The sequence below is a fragment of the Sinocyclocheilus grahami genome, unplaced genomic scaffold (genome assembly GCF_001515645.1).
Source record: "Sinocyclocheilus grahami isolate Dianchi unplaced genomic scaffold, SAMN03320097.WGS_v1.1 scaffold1425.1, whole genome shotgun sequence".
Taxonomy (NCBI): domain Eukaryota; kingdom Metazoa; phylum Chordata; class Actinopteri; order Cypriniformes; family Cyprinidae; genus Sinocyclocheilus; species Sinocyclocheilus grahami.
The window spans coordinates 340,854-363,508 of record NW_015506604.1 but is presented as its reverse complement, the minus strand read 5'-3'; the positions used below and the strand labels follow the sequence as shown (position 1 = coordinate 363,508).

At 33.5% G+C, this 22,655-nt stretch overlaps 1 protein-coding gene across 3 annotated transcripts in view; it reads right to left on the bottom strand.

Moving 5' to 3' along the window:
- Positions 1 to 999: 999 nt before the first annotated feature.
- The window catches only part of lmnl3 (lamin L3), a 23,862-nt gene continuing 2,206 nt past the window's right edge, over positions 1,000 to 22,655 (bottom strand). Inside the window, exons 2-12 of one of the 3 annotated variants that reach the window (XM_016256403.1) lie at positions 18,565 to 18,647; positions 17,779 to 17,852; positions 15,145 to 15,270; positions 14,887 to 15,057; positions 11,401 to 11,526; positions 10,217 to 10,437; positions 7,036 to 7,228; positions 4,411 to 4,518; positions 4,183 to 4,302; positions 2,948 to 3,049; positions 1,000 to 1,201 (exon numbers count right to left, since the gene is read on the bottom strand). In XM_016256403.1, coding sequence (XP_016111889.1) covers positions 1,160 to 1,201; positions 2,948 to 3,049; positions 4,183 to 4,302; positions 4,411 to 4,518; positions 7,036 to 7,228; positions 10,217 to 10,437; positions 11,401 to 11,526; positions 14,887 to 15,057; positions 15,145 to 15,270; positions 17,779 to 17,852; positions 18,565 to 18,647 — 1,366 coding nt within the window. In that variant the 3' untranslated portion in view covers positions 1,000 to 1,159. Of the gene's footprint in view, positions 1,202 to 2,506; positions 2,639 to 2,947; positions 3,050 to 4,182; positions 4,303 to 4,410; positions 4,519 to 7,035; positions 7,229 to 10,216; positions 10,438 to 11,400; positions 11,527 to 14,886; positions 15,058 to 15,144; positions 15,271 to 17,778; positions 17,853 to 18,490; positions 18,648 to 22,655 lie in introns of those variants that run through there. The other 2 variants (XM_016256405.1, XM_016256404.1) reach the window with 2 other exon arrangements.

Below are 22,655 nucleotides of genomic sequence, written 5' to 3'. Positions count from 1 at the left end.
ATCGCAAATCTTTTGATTTAGATCTGAACTTCAGAGCGCGTATCGCGAATCTTGATTTAGATCTGAACTTCGGAGCCGGTTCACGAATCTTTTGATTTAGATCGGAACTTCGGAGCGCGTATCGCGAATCTTGATTTAGATCTGAACTTCGGAGCCGGTTCACGAATCTTTTGATTTAGATCTGAACTTCAGAGCGCGTATCGCGAATCTTGATTTAGATCTGAAATTCGGGGACGGTTCACGAATCTTTTGATTTAGATCTGAACTTCAGAGCGCGTATCGCGAATCTTGATTTAGATCTGAACTTCGGAGCCGGTTCACGAATCTTTTGATTTAGATCGGAACTTCGGAGCGCGTATCGCGAATCTTTTGATTTAGATCTGAACTTCGGAGCGCGTATCGCGAATCTTTTGATTTAGATCGGAACTTCGGAGCGCGTACCGCGAATCTTCTGATTTAGATCTGAACTTTGGAGCCGGTTCACAAATCTTTTGATTTCAATCGGAACTTCGGAGCCGGTTCCATGTAAATAAAACCATGGTTTTATTATAGTAAAAATGTAACTTTCTTTTTGGCGTTTTACTACAGTTTTACTACAAATACCAGGGTAAACTATGGTTAGTGACGCAAAACCACAGATAATTTGTGGCTGCCATGATTATAGCAATCACGGTGTTTATTTCATGTAAATGTACACCGGTTTCTCACACCAATATATATATTTTTTTTACTTTTCTCTCAAGCCTAGAAATTCTCCATTAAAATCAACAGGGATTTGAATTCAGATGTTACTGAACTTAATTGTCCTGTTCTTGATCTGAATAAAATATAAATGGAACATAAATACCTTTATTACGCTCCAAAGAATCATAAATCAACTCAAGAACTAAGGGTTTTACTTTATAAAATCAGCACTATAAAAAAAAAAAAACTAATGGAAACATCATGATCATTCAAGATATGAAGAAATAAATCTTTAAAACATGATTTTGCAAAAAGCATTTATTTTAATTTATAGCCTAACAGTTTAAACTTTATTATTTGAACAAACAGCAGCAAAGAATTCACATTAAAAAAATCCAGTTTCGGCTCTGAACAGTTATCAGATGTGATAAGTGCGAGCGAACGGTTAGACGAGCGTCTGAAGTCGAGTCGAGACTCACATGACGGCACAGCTAGCGTCCTGATTGTGTCTCTGAGCCTGAAACACACACAGATTATTCACAAACATCTGCATGAGAACGACTGAATGAACTAAAGCGGAGCACGAACGTTCACATCTGAATCAAGCTGCAGCCTAGAGACGACATGCACACAGCAGATTCACCAGATGAACAAACAGAGAAGTTAAACATGCATCTGCATGTGCCAGCCTGAAAAAAAGCAGTTTGTTACGGTAGATTTACCATACCATTATTATCAGATTTTATTGCAGATTAAAGATGTCAGCCTTTCTAGTAGATTGACCTTTAAGTAGATGGAAAATAGATGCAAACAAATAAGAAAAAAAATACATAAAAATCAATCAATATATAATATAAATAAAAAGATAAATGCATAATATAAGAAAACAATACATAAACAAAATGACTTAAAGGAGACATATTATGCCCCTTTTTACAATATATAAGTCCCTGATGTCCCCAGAATGTGTCTGTGAAGTTTCAGCTCAAAATACTGCACAGATCATTATATAAATTTTGAAAATGCCTATTTTGAGTGGAAGCAGAAACGCAAGCTATTTTTCGTGCTTGTCTCTTTAAATGCAAATGAGCTGCTGCTCCCCGCCCCCTTTTCCAGAATAGAGCTGTGCCTTTACGGCTCATACCTGTTAAAAACATCTGTTTTGGTTCTGATTATCATGTTTATCGTGCTGAAATCATGCGTTTTAAATTCTAAACTTCAGATATAAGGTTTTCTGAGCGCACACATCTGAAGCACACGCACAGAAAGCGGCTGTCACAGCATGCGAGTACTAAACTAAGCTCTCAGTCACACACATTAACACCTGGAAAAGTCAGATTTTCATGATACGTCACCTTTAATACATAATATAAATAAAAACAAAAAAAATAGATAAAGACATAGCACTTAAAATAAATATTCCAAAAAATAAAAATACACAAATATATACAGAAAATGCAAAAACACAAAGAAATAAAAATACATAATATAAATAAAACCATAGATACATGCATAAAATATAAATAAAGAGCAAACAAATGACTTGATACATAAAATACAAACCAGAACTAAATTAAAATAAAAACAAAAATGCATTAAAAAAAAAAAACATTAAATGAGAGAAAAAAATAAATAAAATAAGGAATTTATTAAATGGGTCTCAGAAGAGCAAGCCTATAATTCCTTGTCATATGGACAGAAATGTATACATTTCATAAAAAAATTTAAATACTGTTTCACAGCTCAGCAAGAGGCTCAAACCCTGAGCCTGTTCAGATAAATGTTGAGCTCCTGTGCTGTGAGTGTTGAGATGAAACACACGGCTGTTAAAACACGCTCTAATGCTGGCGACGTGTTAGCAAACATGCAAAGCTGCAGTGACTGCGAACGCAGAACCCATCTCACCTCCAGCCCGTCAGGACACAGAACAACATTTCTTTTTCCTTCTTTTGGGCTTTTACAGAACACAGGTGAAGAAGAAACCACATGAATGCAGATTTCATCTAGTGCTCTTGTTTCAGAGAAAACACAGCATGTTTTTAAAGAAACAGACTGTCTGAAAATGACAAATGTTGCATTTATAGTCATGCATTTGACATGCTTTTATCCAAAATGAGTGGCATTGCATTCAAAGTGCATGCATTTTCTGGGAGTATTAAACCAGTGATGTTCATCTGCGTCATCGACTGTTTGAGCTCCTCTCATCGAAACAAACGAGGAATCATCTGAAGACTATGATATAATGTGATGTAAAGGGCTTTACCTGTCGGCGCAGGTGGACTTCACGGCTCGGGATGTTCTCGTCACACTCCAGATCCTCGTCAGCTTTACCCTGAACACACACCAGACAAAACTCTGCCGTTTCCTGACACACACACACACACACACACACACATTTTAGAGGCTGCACTCTCAGAAGCAATCAGAAGTTCAAACTTCATTTATATTCACTATAGTATTTCAAGCAATTAAACGGCATGATCGATTTGTTTATTCAAAATAATAATAATATAATATTCTCTGGAACACTTCCTGGCGCTGTGTTCAAACTTCTCAGGTACTCTGGGACATGCTGTCGATGATCAAAACAAAATGGATAATAAATGTATATACAAATATAAAATAAACCAAAAGAATTAATAAAAATATTAAAATTAATAAAACTAAATAATAATAATTATTATTATAAAAAATAAAAATACAATTTAGATGACAAAGTTGCATAAAATATTGCTGAAAGTACTTAAAATAAAAAAATACATAAATATAATAAAAAAAGAAATAAATTAAACGAATAGATAATTTAATAAAACAAAAAATGAATGAAATAAATAGGTAGTAATAATAATAATAATAATTATTATTATTAAATAATTTAATACAATTAAATTGTGAAAGTTGCATAAAATTAGATAAAATTGCTGAATTTTAAATGAAATATAAAACAAACAAAACTAAATTAATAATAAAAAAATGAATAAACTAAATAGATAATTATTATTAAAAAAATAATACAATTTAGTTGACAAAGTTGCATAAAATACGATATAAAAATTGCTGAAATTTTAAATAAAACAAAAAAACAATACATAAATACAAATTAAATAAACTAATCAATTAAATGGATAAATAAATGTAATAAATTAATGAACTAAATAAATAAATAGGTAGTAGTAATAATAAATAATCAGCATTACTATTAAATAAAAATACAATTAATGCGAGTTGCATAAAATTAGATGAAATTGCTGAAAATATATATCAGTGTAATGATATTAATAAAAACAGTATTCTTCCACCAAACAATGTAGTTGTTTGTATAAATTAAGTGGTTGCCGAGCAACACACAAACGTAAACAAAGGTGTATGTTACTTTGTAGCGTCACTTACGACAGCTTCGAACGCGGCTCAGCCAATCAGAGCCAAGCACCGGAACTCTCCGCTTTATAACACCGAGTTAGGAATAGACGCACGTGAACTGCTATAATTGGAAATCACCTCGTTCTGCGGGTTCAGCAGAGAGACGCGCACCTCCCCAAACGGGCCCCAGGTCTCATGGGTCCTGAGCACCAGATCCCCCCGAGGCACCAGCTCCGTCGCTGACCCCGCGGCCCAGATCTGAACACACACACACGCACACACGCACACACGCACACACGCACACAGCGTTCAGACAGGTCACACGGACAAACCCCAGCTCATGTACCACGGTTTCACCACGCTTACCGTCAGCGTCTGTCCGGCGTGCAGCACACACGGCGAGGGGATCTGAAAAACGATGTCAGGAGCTTCTGCTTCACTCTTCCTCAACACCCAGCCGCCGAGAGACTGATCCTGGAGCACAGACAGAGCGGGACATTCACTGCTAATGAACCACACGAACAGCTGTCTGTGTGTCGAACACTCACTCAAGTCATCCAGAAATACACTTTAACACATGCATTGCATATGCATTCAATTTTCTAGCAAAAATACAGTGTGATGTACTGCAGGCTTATTATTGTCTTAAACCATAAAACATTTACTTGAAATAAAAACTGGGAGAAAAAAAATTAAAATCACTTAGCAGCCAAGGCAACATTTATAATGTTTAATTGAAGTACAAAAAATAAAATAACACTGAAAATATATATATATATATATATATATAAAAAAAATTTAAACCAAAAAAAAAAAAAAAAGACAATTTAAATTATTAAACGCTATATTAGACATTAAAAAAAACCAACACAAGTGATAAAAACAAAATTACTAAAACGTACTAAAATGAAAAATGGAAAATGAGAAAATAAAATTTGAATTAATAAACTACAAACATAAAAAAAGCGACAAAAACACAAAATTACTAAAACTTGAATTAAATTGAAGGAATACTGTATAAAGTAAAACAAAAAAACTCAATATTGATAAACTATAGACATACAGTATTAAAGTGATAAAAAGTAAAATTACTAAATTTAATTAAAATGAAATAAAAACACAAATGACAAAACTACTTAATTTTTTTTTTAAACCTAGTTAAGTGACATCAAAATGACTAAATCTTAAATTAAAATAAAAAAATAAGAAAAAAAATCTAAATATTAAAATTTATATAGATATACTAAAAAATAAATAAAAAACGGACAATTACTAAAATTGAAATAAAATGAAAATTCTAAATATTAATACTATATACAGTATAAAAACACAACTATCAAATTAAAATGAAACCATAAAAGTGAAACATTTAAAATATGATTAAAAACTACACAGACATGCTGAATGCGACAAAAATAAGACTACCAAAACTTTCACAAACAAAATAAAAATAAAAGTAGTGATTAAAAATCTTAAATTACATAGATATTAAAAAATATATACAATTATAAACACAACAAAACTACTAAAACTTACAAAATATTAATAGAAACTAGGGCTGCACAATTAATCGAATTACTAATCGCGATCACAATTACGGACGCCACAATTACGTAATCGTTCAACGTCCATATTAGTCCGGTATTCTGCACGCTTAAGATGCGTTTTTTTCTTTCTACATGTTATCTTAAGCATTTTCAATCGTTTTAATTTTAGTGTTAGAATAACATATTAGTGCTGCACGATTATGACAAATCAGAATTGTCGATTATTCCCTTGAAATAGTAATTGCGATTATTAATTACCATTATCACAATTTACACTGAATGGTGTTTATACCAGTGTTTGAAGCAACCGCATGCCGTATTTTTATATGAAAATAAACAAGCTGCGAACACTAACCTTTAGTGCTTCTCTATAGTATTAAGCCTATAGTATCAGATTGGTTTCTTCTTTAAATTATAATAAAGTATGAATATGAATGGTATGTTATACTTAAACTAAAACAATGGAAAAACACTTAAGATAACATGTAGAAAGAAAAAAAACGCATCTTAAGCGTGCAGAATAACATGAGTGGACTTTGAACGATTACGTAATTGTGGCGTCCGTAATTGTGATTAGAAATTAGATTAATTGTGCAGCCCTATAACATATAATCCCATGCATATTGACTTTTTTATTAGAATTTAAAGAAGAAACCAATCCGATGTATATTTGACATTTGAGACTTAATACTATAGAGAAGCACTAAAGGTTAGTGTTCGCAGCTTGTTTATTTTCATATAAAAATACGGCATGCGGTTGCTTCAAACACTGGTATAAACACCATTCAGTGTAAATTGTGATAATGGTAATTAATAATCGCAATTACAATTTCAAGGGAATAATCGACACTTCTGATTTGTCATAATCGTGCAGCCATGAATATGAATGGTATGTTATACTTAAACTAAAACAATGGAAAAACACTTAAGATAACATGTAGAAAGAAAAAAAACGCATCTTAAGCGTGCAGAATAACATGAGTGGACTTTGAACGATTACGTAATTGTGGCGTCCGTAATTGTGATTAGAAATTAGATTAATTGTGCAGCCCTATAACATATAATCCCATGCATATTGACTTTTTTATTAGAATTTAAAGAAGAAACCAATCCGATGTATATTTGACATTTGAGACTTAATACTATAGAGAAGCACTAAAGGTTAGTGTTCGCAGCTTGTTTATTTTCATATAAAAATACGGCATGCGGTTGCTTCAAACACTGGTATAAACACCATTCAGTGTAAATTGTGATAATGGTAATTAATAAATCGCAATTACAATTTCAAGGGAATAATCGACACTTCTGATTTGTCATAATCGTGCAGCACTAATAGAAAGTCTAGTCGTTTATCGGCGACTGGTATAATGTGACTGTGATGATAAAAAGCATGTCATTCAGATCTTTGGCAGATCAGATCGTCTGCAGAGACTGTGTGCCGCACCTGATCAGAGTTGTTCTTGAGCTTAACGAAGCGTCCGTCCAGGTCGATCTCGTCGATGCACAGGTTCCCGCGCGAGGAGGAATGCTGGGAGAGCTTGTAGCTGGGAGACAGTCCTGAACTCGTGCCCTCGTGTTTGCGCTTCCTCGTGCGAGAGACCGACGACTGCTGGACCGGACTCGGAGACAGATTCAGTCTGAGAGCAACCAAAGCACACAAACACAGCTCTCAGCAGCACTCAATGCACTTCATGCTAGCTAATGCATTTATTAATCTGTTAAATGTCAGCTAATAAAAACATAATTGTTTGTTCACGGTGCATGAACTAACGTTAACATTGTTATTATTATATAAATTTTAATTATGCATAAGATACAATTGTTGAAACGCACATTTAACCAAAGCATTTAAATAAAATTAAAACATTAAAAAAAAACTGCATTTATTAATCTTTGTTAAATGTTAGCTACTAAAAAGTTGTTCATTGTCCGTTCACTGTGCTTGAATTAATGTTAACAAATACAACTTTTAAAAAAATGTATTATTAAATGCTAAAATAATTATATAAATTGAAATGCATAAAAACAAGGTAGATAAAATTGTTGAAAATGAACATTTAACCAAAAAAAATTCCTTTAAATAAAATACAAATAAATTTAAATAAGCAAACAAACAAATACAATTCATCCATTCAAGCAGAGCTTGGAATTAAGCGCTCTTGTTTAAAGTTAAATACTGAATTTAATTAACACATTAATATATAACCTTTTGAAACATTATAAATGTCTTTACGGTCACTTCTGATCAATTTAATGATGCATCCTTGCTGAATGAAAGTATGAGGGTCAAAGACGACAAAGGGTTCAAGCATAAAAACATAAGTGTAATACTGCTTTAAATTGTTGTTTTTCCCCCAGAAAAATTCAAACGTTTTCGGTTTAATTTAATTGCATTTTTGTTTTTCCTGAGCAAAAAAATAAATATCATACATTTTCCCAATTTACAGAAGAGAGCCACTAAAATGTCATTCAGTGTAACAACCTTGTCAGGCATATTTACAACAAAAATCAATTTATGACACATTAAAAGACTAATTACTTCCACCCCAAATACTAATTAGCTGTCATTTTACATTTTTTAAACATGCCACTAGCCTAGGTTTTGTCCATTTATCAGCAATACTTTTTTACTCATTTAAAACACAATGAAATTTAATATACTCCCTTATTCTTTTATATATTTTAATATGTACACGTCAGAATAAGCATGTTCTACATAAATATTGTGTTACACTGAATGACAATGTAACATTTTTTCAACCAAATTTTAACATTTTATTCTCCTCTTATTTGAAACCTTAAAAGTCGACACTTTACTTACATTTAATGTGCTTTCTATCGACATATAATCACTTGTACATTTCTTTTGATGCGGACATCTTAACATCTTTGACCCAGTAATATTATGAAAAATAAAAAAATCTTTGCTTTTTGCAGATATACATTAAAATGAATAAAATTGAAAACAAATTATCCACTAACATTTACTTTTTTTTGTTGTTGAAAAAAATTATATTAATATCCTTTAGCACTTTTGATCAATTTAATGCATCTCTGGTGAATAGAATTTCTTAAAATAATAAAAAAATTAAAAAAACGGAGTAGATGAGCTTAAAATCACCAAAAAAACAAACGTTCATATAAATAAATAAAACTCTAAATACAAATGTTTTTTTTCATCAGTGGAATTCAATACCACAATCAATTAGAGAATGTTAATCATTAACTCATTTAAGCATCATTTTAAGAAACCGCTTCCTCATAACCAACAACGTGAACATTAATGTTGTTCATATATATTAATAAGCTGCTTTCTATTAAATTTTTTTTAATACATTTATTTTATTGTCAGTTTGTATAATTCGTTGCTTAATTTTTGGTTGAATTTCGTTGTCATTGTCTTTTCTATTTTTTTTTTTCTTCTTCTAGTTTTTTGGCCTAATAACATCTGGCAAAGGGACTACCAATGAAAACTAGCATTTGGGCTAATTTGGGTACATTTACTTTCATGAATGTTGATTAAAACCCTCATCCGTCCCTCCCGAACCTAGAACAAAAGTGTCCCTCGCGGGTCAAAATGACCCGAAGGCTAAAAATGACATTCATTTCATTGTTGGTCCAGAAATCTTACATTGATACAATTTTATAATTTGTTTTCTAAATATTTATGTAGGTTTTTCTATTATTTTTTGGTGATTTATATCATATTTACCTTTTATTCTGGATATTTTTAAGGAAATAAGCAGTTTTTGTACATTTCACCAAAAAATAAGAGACACAATTTCAGTCCCGTTTCATCAAAAACCAACAGGTGGCCTTGGAATTGAGTCACTGAGTGTCTCTGATGCCATCTGGTGGGAAAATTTACATAAAATTGCATTTTATGGTTACAGCTACTAGAGAGGCCTATAGGATCCTATGGAGACTTTTAACGGAGCAAAACAAGTGAAACATGAGAAATAAGATCATCTTAAGGCTTCAATTTGGTTAAGGATTCAAATATATATTGAAACATTACAAAATTCATATTTAAAAAAAAAAAAAAATTCTAACTGAATTAGAACCTAAACATGTATATTTCATAAATATATAATATATTTAAAAAAAACATTGGTCTCCACCACATCACTCTAAAAAAAAAAAAAAAAAAAAAAAAGGAAAAATGACAGTCATAACCCAGCAGAAAGATGAAAAATATTATAATGTGTTCTATGGGAGTATGTGTACCATGTATGTGTATGTGTGTGTATGTGAGTTTTTTTCTGCATTGGGGATATTCTGTAGTCTCAGCCCTACGTTTGGGTATAAATCTTTACTGGATTGTCTCAGATTTTGTATATATATACTAATGAAAAATGCAGTTTTCTCGTAAATTCCATTCATTCCTATGCGGGTCAATATGACCCGCGAGGGACCCTTTTGTTACTTTTTTTTATTGCATTAATTTAAACTCCTCGAATCCACTCAATTTTTTTGGTGTATTCCTGGTGCAAGTGTGAATGAAGTAAAGAAATCTTGGACCGTACGATCAACAGACGATATTTAGAATCTTTTTGAAAATCTTTTTCGGGTCAAAATGACCCGAGGGACGGATGAAGGTTTTAGTGTACACTGTAGTGGCTCACCGCTTCTCCTCTCCCTCCAGCATCTTGCGGTAGGCGTTGATCTCCATGTCCAGCATGAGCTTGACGTCCAGCAGGTTCTGGTGCTCCTCCAGCTGCTCCTGCATCTGCTGCCGCATGTCTGCCATCTCCTGCTCCTTCTGCGAGAGCCGCTGCTGGTTCATCTGTCGCTCACGCGCCAGCATCTGCTCCAGCTCCTGAACACGAGCCTCCAGAACCCCATTCTGAGCCACAGACAAGAGCACTTCCAATCAATAAAGAGGCTCTTCTGCACACCAAGGCTGCATTTATTTTTTAAATATTATTTGAATTTAAAAGCTGTTTTCTGTGTGAATTTTACTGGCACTTTTGATCAATTGAATGCGTCCTTGATGAATAAAAATATTAATTTCTATAATTTATTTTGTATAATGTTACAAAAACTTTTTATTTTAGATAAAAATTCAGCTTTGATCAAAGAAATAAATTACAGTTTAACAGATATTCACATAGAAAACAGCTGTTTTAAATTAGAATAATATTTCACAATTTTACTGTATTTTTGATCAAATAAATGCAGGCTTGGTGAGCAAGCACGTGATGATGATTTCCTGCTGATTACAGAACCGGCTTTTTTAACAAAATGCGCATGACTATCCTTATCGTCTTATCGTGCAGCCCTATATATATATATATATATATATATATATATATATATATATATGTATATATATATAAAAAAAAAAAATAGTAATGTGAATGAATGAATGAATGGATGGATGCATTTATATAGCGCTTTGTGTATTGTTGTACACCCAAAGCATGAACACACAAAAAATGTACATGTTAGTGGATATTCCTAGTTTTTAAATATATATATATAATATTTAAAAATAACTCAATATCCACTAACATTTTTATTTTTCATGAATAAATAATAATGCCTTTGTCAAAAATGTAATGCATCCTTACTGAATAAAAGTAATAATTTCTTAATTAAATGACTGAATCGAAACTTTTGAACATGTTATAATAAATAAAATTACAAAATAAATTTTTCATGAAGAAATGATATACATGTCTTTACTGTCACTTTTGATCAATTTACAACATCCTTGCTGGAAAAAAGTATTTTGAACATTAGTGTAGATGAGCTTAAAATGACCAAATCTGAACTAAAAACCTCTTTTCAGATATAGGATCATTACCTGTTTCTGCAGGTTGTTGATCTGCAGCGACTGAGACTCCAGTCTGAGTTTAGTTCCCGCCAGCTCTTCTCTCGTCGACGAGGCGAAGTCGCTGTTCTTCACCGCCGCCTGCTTGGCGTTCTCCAGCTGCAAGAGATCAACGCAGAGCACTGAGAACCTGGAAACCAGCTTGCTCTGTGAAATGACTGACACATTACTGAGGTACCATGACAGACAGACGTGACGGACTCAAGCACTTCCTGTGCGTCCAGGTCGCAGCAGCCACTTCCTGTCGCTCAAATCCCTGAACTACAGTTTTCCTGCACCTCAGCTGAGAGAAACTGCAGACTACCTCGCTCTGAGAGACAGACGGATAAATGTACATCTCTGACTGCTGGAAAAGCCTCTTTAACCCTTAAATCGCATTAGACTCTTTTCACATGTTCCCGGGTCATTTTTGACCCGAGCTTATTAAACAGTCATAACTTCATATTTTTCAACGAACAGCATATTGTATTTGTATCATTAACTTCTCATTAATGAGTGAAAGTGCAAAAATGTCAAACCTCTGAATGCTACCGTGTTTTACTATGCTGCTACTACATTTTAACCCCTTGTTGTCCATTTAAAAAAAATTTGACATTCTATGAAATTTCAAATTTTACAAGAACTATCGCAAAACAACTGTGACGTGAGATACATAATCTTTTTTTTGCAGTATTCCTGAGAAATGTTATTTCAGTATCTCATTATATGAAATATATAAGAACAGATAAACTGATATAATTATCAGTATTAATTAATTAAATTGATCAAAAACTGTTGAAATCTACATATTCTTTTTTTAAAATGTAATCAAAACAACATCAAAAGCAACATAAATGTCACTCTGGAATGTTTTCTAATTAAATGGATTTATTTCAGTTGCATGAAGTTTCACCTTCGGATGAAAAGACGATCGACCGCGCTTCAACAATAGGTGGCAGCTTTCAAATCTAGACTATTTGTTCTTTGTACTTTTGACCTACATCGTGGAGTTCATTAGATAGAGTTAATTTGTCATGTCAGTTACATCTTTTGTCTTGTGTTTCTGTGCATGCCGAGCATATTTAAATTTACCATCAAAATTCCTCGAAGTGTGTGTGACATTCGGGAAAGAGGCTAAATGTATTTTACAGAAGTAATTCAAGACAAATTCTAACTCATACATGTGTAAAACGAACAAAAAAGCAGCATAAATTAACATGAAAAAGCCACAGTTCACTTCTGGGTCACAATTGACCCGAATGCAAAACATGTAATGATTTAGTTTAAAATAATTGTAAAAATCTGGAAAAAATAAATGCATATTTTGATAGTCTTACTCCATATGCATTTCTTTTTTTCCCGTACATTTTTATGTAACCCTTTTTGGGGTCAAAACTGACCCGAATTCCAAAGATGTAACAATTTAGTTTATATGGTTATACCTCTTAAAAATATATTTTTTTTAAATCTGAAAAAATAAATAAATTAATTAAAAATGTATTTTGGTAGCCTTAATCCATATGCAATTTTTTCCCCCATACTAAAAACTATGGATTTTTTTAGACATTTTTATGTACCGCTTCAGGCTCCAAAGATGTAACAATTTAGTTTAAATGGTTATATATCTTAATTATTTCAAAAATCAGAAAAAAATTAATTATGCATATTTTGATAGTCTTAACGTAACCATTTAGTTTAAATGGTTATACCTCTTAAAACTTTTTTTTATTTATTAATTAATAAATAAAATGTATTTTGATAGTCTTAATCCATATGCAGAGTTTTTGTAACAATTCAGTTCACATGGTTATATACCTTAAGAAATATTTTTTAAAATCTGGAAAAAAAACAAGTGTGCATTTTGATAGTCTTCATTTTCCTGTACTAAAAACCATGGATTTTTTTTTTAGAAGTGAAACTGAACTGAATGCGATGGAAGGGTTAAGCTGGTTAACGCTTGATTTTGTGCATTGCTGCTGCATTACGAAACGCATCAGAAAATTCATAAAACTGCGAAGAAATAAGCATATATGGCCTTTCCTCCAGTCAGTTTTCATCTGAAGAGAAGGGGAATTTGCTGAACATGTGGTTTATAGTCTCATACACATCCGCTTTAAAAGCTCCAGCATCTGGAGGAAACTGAGGAAAGTATTTGGGGAGATTTTGGGCAGCTTGTCTCTTCTATTCTGTCAAGAAAGGGTTTTTATTTCTGCTCTCGCAGTCTGTTTTGCCGTTTCACTGGCTGCTGCTGCTCAATGCTGGTCAGATACAGTGTAACACGCACACATGAACACCAGCCAGCTGATAGAAAGCTAGTAAGACATGCATTGCATTACTGACTGACAGCATGTTTTACAAGTGTGCACACTAGAAAAGTGCCGGGTGACTCGTGCAGGGGCAGAGAAGAAAGGAGATTGTCATGCAAAACTATATTATGACTAAAATCAAATAAAAAAAAACTACTACTACAATAATAATAATATAAAAATGTTTATAATAATGATAATAATAATAAAAATAAACAATACATATCATATAATAATAGTAATCATAATATATATATATATATATATTTTAATATAAAAATATATAAATAAAATATTTAATAATGCATGCATATATATATATATATATATATACACACACACACACACACACAAATAATGATATTACTATAATAATAACATTTCATTATATATTTTTTCAATATAACAATTTTTTAAAACCATAATGGTAATAATCAATATAATTTAATAATAATAATAATAATAAAAATAGACATTTTTATAATGCAAATAATATTAATATAATAAATTATATAAAATTTAATAATAATAATAAATAAATTCCTCTAAATAAGTATCCATCTACCTTTTCTAGTAATAATAATAATAATAATAATAATATTATTATTATATATAACTTTTTTAAACAATGGCAATACACCATTTTGTGTATTATTATTAATAAATACATAATATAAATTATAATGCAAACAATATTACTATAATAGAATATACATTTAATAATAATAGTAGTATTAATAATAGTAAATTTTATATATAAAAAATATTTTTTCTAATAATAATAATATAAAATATATTTTTTATTTGGCCAGGACACCAGGGATACACCTCTAATTTTTACGAGAAGTAATATGTTATATATATATATAAATATAAACATAGCAAACAATATTACTATAATAGAATATACATTTAATAATAATAGTAGTATTAATAATAGTAAATTTTATATATAAAAAATTTTCTAATAATAATAATAATATAAAATATATTTTTTATTTGGCCAGGACACCAGGGATACACCTCTACTTTTTACGAGAAGTAATATGTTATATATATATATAAATATAAACGTAAGCAGGCCTTGGGAGAAAATAGTTTTTAGATTATAAATAAAATGAATGAGCGTTTCTGAACAAAACGTTCAGGTGAGAACAGAAGCAGACGGTTGTACCTTAGCGGCGAAGGTTTTCTGCAGCTCCTCTTTGTACTGCTGGATTTGAGCCTCATGTTCCTCTCGGAGCTGCTTCAGGGCTTCGGCTAGTTTCCCCTCGAATTCCTTCTGTCTGCCGCTGTCCAGCTCCACCAGCCGGCTCTCGTGACGACTGCGCATCTCACGCACCTCCTGCACACACAGCAGCAGCAGAAGTGCAGACGCCATCAGAGCCCGGTCTGTGCGAACCAGCATCTAGAACTAGAACACAGCAGAAACCTGTTCACTGAGATGCTTCTGGAAGTCCAGCTGCTCCTGAAGCGTCTGGAGCTGGTTCTCAGCGTCCACGCGCCGCAGCATCTCCGAGTTCAGCTGGGCTTTGAGGTTCTGCAGCCCAGACTCCAGCTGTAAGGCAGAGGAAGAGTTTACTTCATTGGGTTCAAGGTTTGGAAACGACTGCACATTATAACAACTCAAGCTGGGCAGGACTTGTACTCGTTCCTATCAGTCAACGTTTAGTCACACAGTGGGCTGACGTACACTAAATAAATAAAATAAACGATTACTAAAACTAACTAAAGTTAAAATGAAAAGACAAAACATTTAAAAAAATATATAAAAACAGAAAAATATAAAAAATTAAGTTTAAAATTTTCACATTACTGTTAAAATAAAACCATACAAAAAAAACTGGCGTTACTTGAAACAAAACTTTAGCAGAAATAAAATAAAAAATCTTTATCCATCTATAAATATATATCTATATGTATCTATCTAGATAGATAAATATTTCTATATTTTATCTAGTTGCCAAGGCAACATCTCATTTCTACAGTGTAATGCACAAAACCAACAAACTAAAACTGGAATGAAAATTAACAACTATTTAGACAAAAAAAAAAAAAAACTAAAATATAAAATGTTTAAATAATAAAGTTTAATATATTGTCAGTAACAAACTAAAACCATAAATTATTTTCATGTCTTGAAATAAAACTATAACTGAAATAAAATATATATTAGTTGCCAAAGCAATATTTCTAATTTTCATACAGTGTAACTTGATGTACTAAAATTAACTAACTGAAATAAAATTGATATAAAATACATAAGACAAAAACACACAATTATTAAAATTAAGTTAAAATGAAAAGACAAAATATTAAAAAATATATATTTTTGTTAAACAATCCATAAAAAAAATAAAAAAAATAAATAAATAAAAAAAGTATTACTTAAAAAAAAAAAATAATAAAAAAAACTTTATTGTAGCTCGTTGCCAAGGAAACATTTCTCATTTTGATTGGATGTACTAAAATAACAAATTATTAAACATCAAAAAAAGACAAAGTATATAACAAAAATAAAAGCTTATTCATAAGATGATTAATAAAATTCACAAAATATTAATAAAAAGTAGAATGGTCTCACAAATGAGTAAAACAACACTGATCTCCATCACAGCGCAGGATAACTGAAGTCATGTGATCCACGATTACTGACACCGGCCTGAAGCACGGCGGCCCGTTCTTCGTACGCGGCTAACTCAGTTAGCTGGATGTGAGTGTTGAGGATTTGGCCTGATCTTGGATTGTTTGGTTCTTCGAAGCTCATCCCGGAGTTACGGTCATAGCAACAGCTCCGTAAACTTAAACTTGCTCGGGAGCAGCTTATTTCATGCAAACAGGATTAGATCGCATCTTTTTAAGCAGAATTGATACTTAAAATCTGTCCCAGACACTGCTACTTTATTACAAGAGTACCCCTCTAATCCAGGGACAATAATAATCATTTAAAAATGTATTTAAAGATAATATGATCATGTTGTGTTGTCTTTAATACTATAGACACAGCCAGTTTTACTCACTGAAGGATTTATTCGTCATAAAATTACTACTTCATACTTGTATTCGAGTCTTACACACATGCTATACAGATAATGCAGAGTCGTGCATTAATGCGGTCACGTAACACATCTGCTTCCAATATAAAATGACATGAATTGCTAATTGCTACATTGAAATAAAAATTTAAAATATTAGAAATCGTGAATATAAATAATTGGGAATCATGTGGGAGCAGGCTTATTTCATGTAAACAGGATTAGATTGCATCTTTTTAAGCAGAATTGATACTTAAAATCTGTCCTCTACCACCGCTACTTTATTACAAGAGTACCCTAATAATCCAGGGACAATAATTTAAAAATAATAATCATTTAAAAATGAATTTAAAGATAATATAATAATGTTGTGTAGACTTTAATACTACAGACACAGCCAGTTTTACTCACTGAAAGATTTATTCGTCATAAAATTATTACTTCATACTTGTATTCGAGTCTTACACACATGCTATACAGATAATGCAGAGTCGTGCATTAATGCGGTCACGTAACACATCTGCTTCCAAGATAAAATGACATGAATTGCTAATTGCTACATTGAAATAAAAATTTAAAAAAATGTAAATAAAAATAAAAAGTGCACATTTGATTGATCGAGTATAACATTTATGTAGTTTTGTTCGCTTGGCTGTTTCCTTATAAAGGTCCAAAAATTTGTCAAGTTTTTCGTCAGGTGTCTTTATTAATTAGATGATGTCATTACGTTGCTGTCTTGCCGCCAGCCAATCGCTGCATTGCTAATTGTGGTTTCGAGTATCGATGCATAGCCCCTTTTAAACCAACCCATGAACATGCAATTATCTCAGATAATTAATGCAGCCAGACTAATCATCAACAACTGCTGCGCTCGAAGAACCGGATTAGCCAGATCCTGATTAGCGCGATGATTTTCATCTCGGATGTAATAAGCGACGTACGAAGAACGGGCCCCTGACTAGTGATGGAGTAAACGGCTAGTTAGTGCGCACCGCTTCAGCCGCTGTGCTTTGATGTGTGTTTGCACTCACATTAACCACTTGAGTCCTGAGCTCAGAAATCTCATTCTCCAGCCGGCGGTTGGTGGCCAGTAAATTGGCATAATCTGCTACTTCATACTTGTATTCGAGTCTTACACACATGCTATACAGATAATGCAGAGTCGTGCATTAATGCGGTCACGTAACACATCTGCTTCCAATATAAAATGACATGAATTGCTAATTGCTACATTGAAATAAAAATTTAAAATATTAGAAATCGTGAATATAAATAATTGGGAATCATGTAAAAAATGTAAATAAAAATAAAAAGTGCACATTTGATTGATCGATTATAACATTTATGTAGTTTTGTTCGCTTGGCTGTTTCCTTATAAAGGTCCAAAAATTTGTCAAGTTTTTCGTCAGGTGTCTTTATTAATTAGATGATGTCATTACGTTGCTGTCTTGCCGCCAGCCAATCGCTGCATTGCTAATTGTGGTTTCGAGTATCGATGCATAGCCCCTTTTAAACCAACCCATGAACATGCAATTATCTCAGATAATTAATGCAGCCAGACTAATCATCAACAACTGCTGCGCTCGAAGAACCGGATTAGCCAGATCCTGATTAGCGCGATGATTTTCATCTCGGATGTAATAAGCGACGTACGAAGAACGGGCCCCTGACTAGTGATGGAGTAAACGGCTAGTTAGTGCGCACCGCTTCAGCCGCTGTGCTTTGATGTGTGTTTGCACTCACATTAACCACTTGAGTCCTGAGCTCAGAAATCTCATTCTCCAGCCGGCGGTTGGTGGCCAGTAAATTGGCATAATCTGCTTCCTTCGAGTTCAGAGCGGCTTCGAGATTCCTCCAGTGTCCCACAGCCGTGGTCAGCTCGCTCTCCTTCTTATTATTCCTGAGACGTGAGGAACAAACACTGCATTCATCAGGATGCATGAATAATTTGTCAACGACATTTTTTTCCACAGACGACAACGAACTAAAACTCTTTTTGAATGACAAAAACTATGATGAAAGTCTATTGACAGGGAGGGACGATTTGGGAAGAGATTCATTCAGAACGAATCTGCTGCGTGGTTCGGAGGTTAGATGCGTGCGAACATATGAACCGGCGGGACAGAAGCTAACATACACTTGCTGCACGTCGCATAAAACGTTCAAAAATGTCAATATGTGTGAGTAAGAGAAGAGCAGACATATGAATAAATCTGACGACACAAGAGAGAACTCAATTCGGTCTGGTTTTCTGAGCGCAGACACTGAAGCACACACACAGAAAGCGCCTCTCACACAGCACATAAGTACTGTTTTACATTGCATGAACAGAGCTAGTGCTGGGCGGTATGACCAAAAATGTATATCACGGTATTTTTCAAAATTATACCGGTTTCACGGTACATGACGGTATTTTTGTTTTCATGCATGACCGGGTGTTAATCATTTTTTACTGATTGAGAGGAAATACTGCAGTATATTGACTTAGAATGCCCTATTTCACTGTCATGACGAGTGAATATTGTCAAAAAAATTCCACACTAAATAATGACTAAACACGACGGCTTTTAATACATGTTAACCAGGAGTCGCTCTCAGATGATGATAATAATAATATCTTATATTTAAATATATAAAAAATATAAATGTATTAGTGTTTAGTTTTTAATAGCATTTAATGATTTTTAATTAACAATAGCATTTATTCTTATTTATAATAAATAAAAACATACATCAATATCAATATCAATAAAAATTATGTTCTGGGTTATTTTCAACCTATTGTGTATGGCCCACATGCTGTTCATTATCATGGATAATATTTGGAATAATTTCAAAATGAAATTAAATATACATATAATGGAAGTCCTAAAATAGCTACCAACATATTTCAAAATAATTCATATTCCTGTTGCCTGTGGAGCTTCCATTAAAAGCGCATTAGTGTAAACTCTGAGACGTGTTTATTACCGTCTGTGGAGATCAACATCATGCGTAGAGATGCTGTTCATAGACATCGAGTTGAAAAGAAGCATTGTTGTAATCATTCACTCCGTTGACGTGTTAGTAAGCGAGTGGTTAGTTAACTGCACTCGTCAAAGTCAAGCAGCCTCCATCAACTGGACAGTTCTGTGCAAGACGGCCATGAGTTTTTGGCATCTTTCCCTCTTTTGCTCTCTCACGTCTCGTTCTGGATTGTGTACAGCTTCCACACCGCGCCAGTTGTTGATTTCCCAGCATGCTCTCGGCCATCAGACAGACTGGTGACGGGCGGTGTGACCAAAAATTTATATCACGGTATTTTTCAAAATGATACCGGTTTCACTGTTCATGACGGTATTTCTGTTTTCATGCATGACCGGGTGTTAACCATATTTTGTACTGATTGAGAGGAAACACTGCAGTATATTGACTTAGAATGCTCTATTTTACTGTCATGATGAGTGAATATTGTCCAAAAAGTACCACACTAAATAGTGACTAAACACGACCGCTTTTAATACATGTTAACCAGGAGTCGCTCTCATTTATAATCACGGCATCGTCTGATAAAATCCACATGCATCTACACAAAAGAGCGGCTATGCGGTTGTTTTGGCTAGATTACCGGGCGCTGGATATTTGTGGAGGTCAGTGTGGATATTGTGGATGAGTTCTTCTGTGTCATCACGTTCTATTAGTTCTACAGCTTCAGTTTCTGAGCTTTCACGCTTAGTAACACATACAGCTGTTCCCTCACCACAGTGCAACAGTGAAAGGGGACGCCTTTCAAACAGTGCCGCGTTCCCAACGTTGTTTAAGCGACACACACCGGTATTGCAGTATTTTAAAAATTCATATCATAACAAAAATAAACACCGGTATTCGGTATGAACAGGTATACCGCCCAGTGCTACGGAGAATTACTCATAAAACGATGTCGAATTGTCCGTTTTGACGAGTATTCACATAAACACCGTTGATTACATCTTAAGTGAACGTAAACAGCAGGGAGAACGTGTATCAGTATATTGCATCCATTGCAGCGGTGCATTCGGATTTAAAGGGACAGCAGCCTAATTTAGTTGCTATCGTAGCGGGCGCTGGATATTTGTGGAGGTCAGTGTGGATATTGTGGATGAGTTCTTCTGTGTCATCACGTTCTATTAGTTCTACAGCTTCAGTTTCTGAGCTTTCACGCTTAGTAACACATACAGCTGTTCCCTCACCACAGTGCAACAGTGAAAGGGGACGCCTTTCAAACAGTGCCGCGTTCCCAACGTTGTTTAAGCGACACACACCGGTATTGCAGTATTTTAAAAATTCATATCATAACAAAAAATAAACACCGGTATTCGGTATGAACAGGTATACCGCCCAGCGCTACGGAGAATTACTCATAAAACGAATTGTCCGTTTTGACGAGTATTCACATAAACACCGTTGATTACATCTTAAGTGAACGTAAACAGCAGGGAGAACGTGTATCAGTATATTGCATCCATTGCAGCGGTGCATTCGGATTTAAAGGGACAGCAGCCTAATTTAGTTGCTATCGAGTCATTGATGTTAATCAAGCAACAACAGAAAGACAGAAAATCACGCACTGCTCTTGACTGAAAAACTTTAGTAGCCCTAAAGATTCATCTAAATTTATTTATAGAAATAAATGTCTGCTTGAAAGAATTAAGAATATGGTAAAGCACATTTAGCTGTAGCTTAGCATAGATCAATGAATCCGATTAGACCGTTAGCATTACGCAGCGCCTGAAAATAGTCCCCGTGCAAGCAGGTGGTTATGTTGAAGTAAGTTAGCCTATTTTCAGGCGCTGCGTAATATCATTGCGCCTGCATGGTACGGCAGCAAGGCTCCTTAATTATTACGCCGGAATGAGAGTATAGCTCCTAACCGTATCGGCCTAGAAAATCCCAACTCTTCATTTTCCGTCAGTCTTAGTACACGACGTAACTACAGAAGAGTCAGGTTTTAAATGGGTCATTTTTGAGCGAGATGCTAACGGTCTAATCGGATTCAATTATCTATGCTAAGCTAAGCTAAAAGTGCTACCGCCAGACTCGGAGATCCGCTGAATGGATTGGAAAACGGTAAAACTCACCTGTTTAACTCTAGCAGAGTTAATGAGCCTATTTTCAAAAATAGTGGAGTGTTTCTTTAAAAAAAAAAACCTACATCATAACATGAGTTCTGACTATCTTTTTTCGTTGCCCCCCCCCAATCACGTTTTTGTAGTATAGTGTGTGTGTGTATAGATGTAGTATAGTGTGTGTGTGTATAGATGTAGTATAGTGTGTGTGTGTGCTGATAGATGTAGAATAGTGTGTGTATAGATGTAGTATAGTGTGTGTGTGTGTGTGTGTGCTGATAAGATGTAGTATAGTGTGTGTGTGTGCTGATAGATGTAGAATATTGTGTGTGTGTATAGATGTATAGTGTGTGTGCTGATAGATGTAGTATAGTGTGTGTGATAGTGTGTGTGTATAGATGTAGTATAGTGTGTGTGTGTGTGTGTGCTGATAGATGTAGTATAGTATGTGTGTGTTGCTCTTTTTTTTCTGCAGCAACTCAGAGCACTTTTCATATTTTTTATCCTGGCTGAAGCACATTTGTTTCAATCTATAACAATAATCAGCCGCCCTACATTACAGTCAAAGGTTTTTGCTCTCTTCTGCTCACCAAGTCTGCATTTATTTGATCCAAAGTACAACAAAAACAGCTGTTCTTCTGAACTTTCTATTCATCAAAGAAACCTGAAAAAATCTACTCCACTGTTTTCAACATCATCATAAATTATTTTTGAGCAGCAAATCAGAATATTAGACTGATTTCTGAAGATCATGTGACTGGAGTAATGATGCTAAAAATACAGCTTTGAAATCACAGGAATAAATTAAATTTTAAAATATTTCC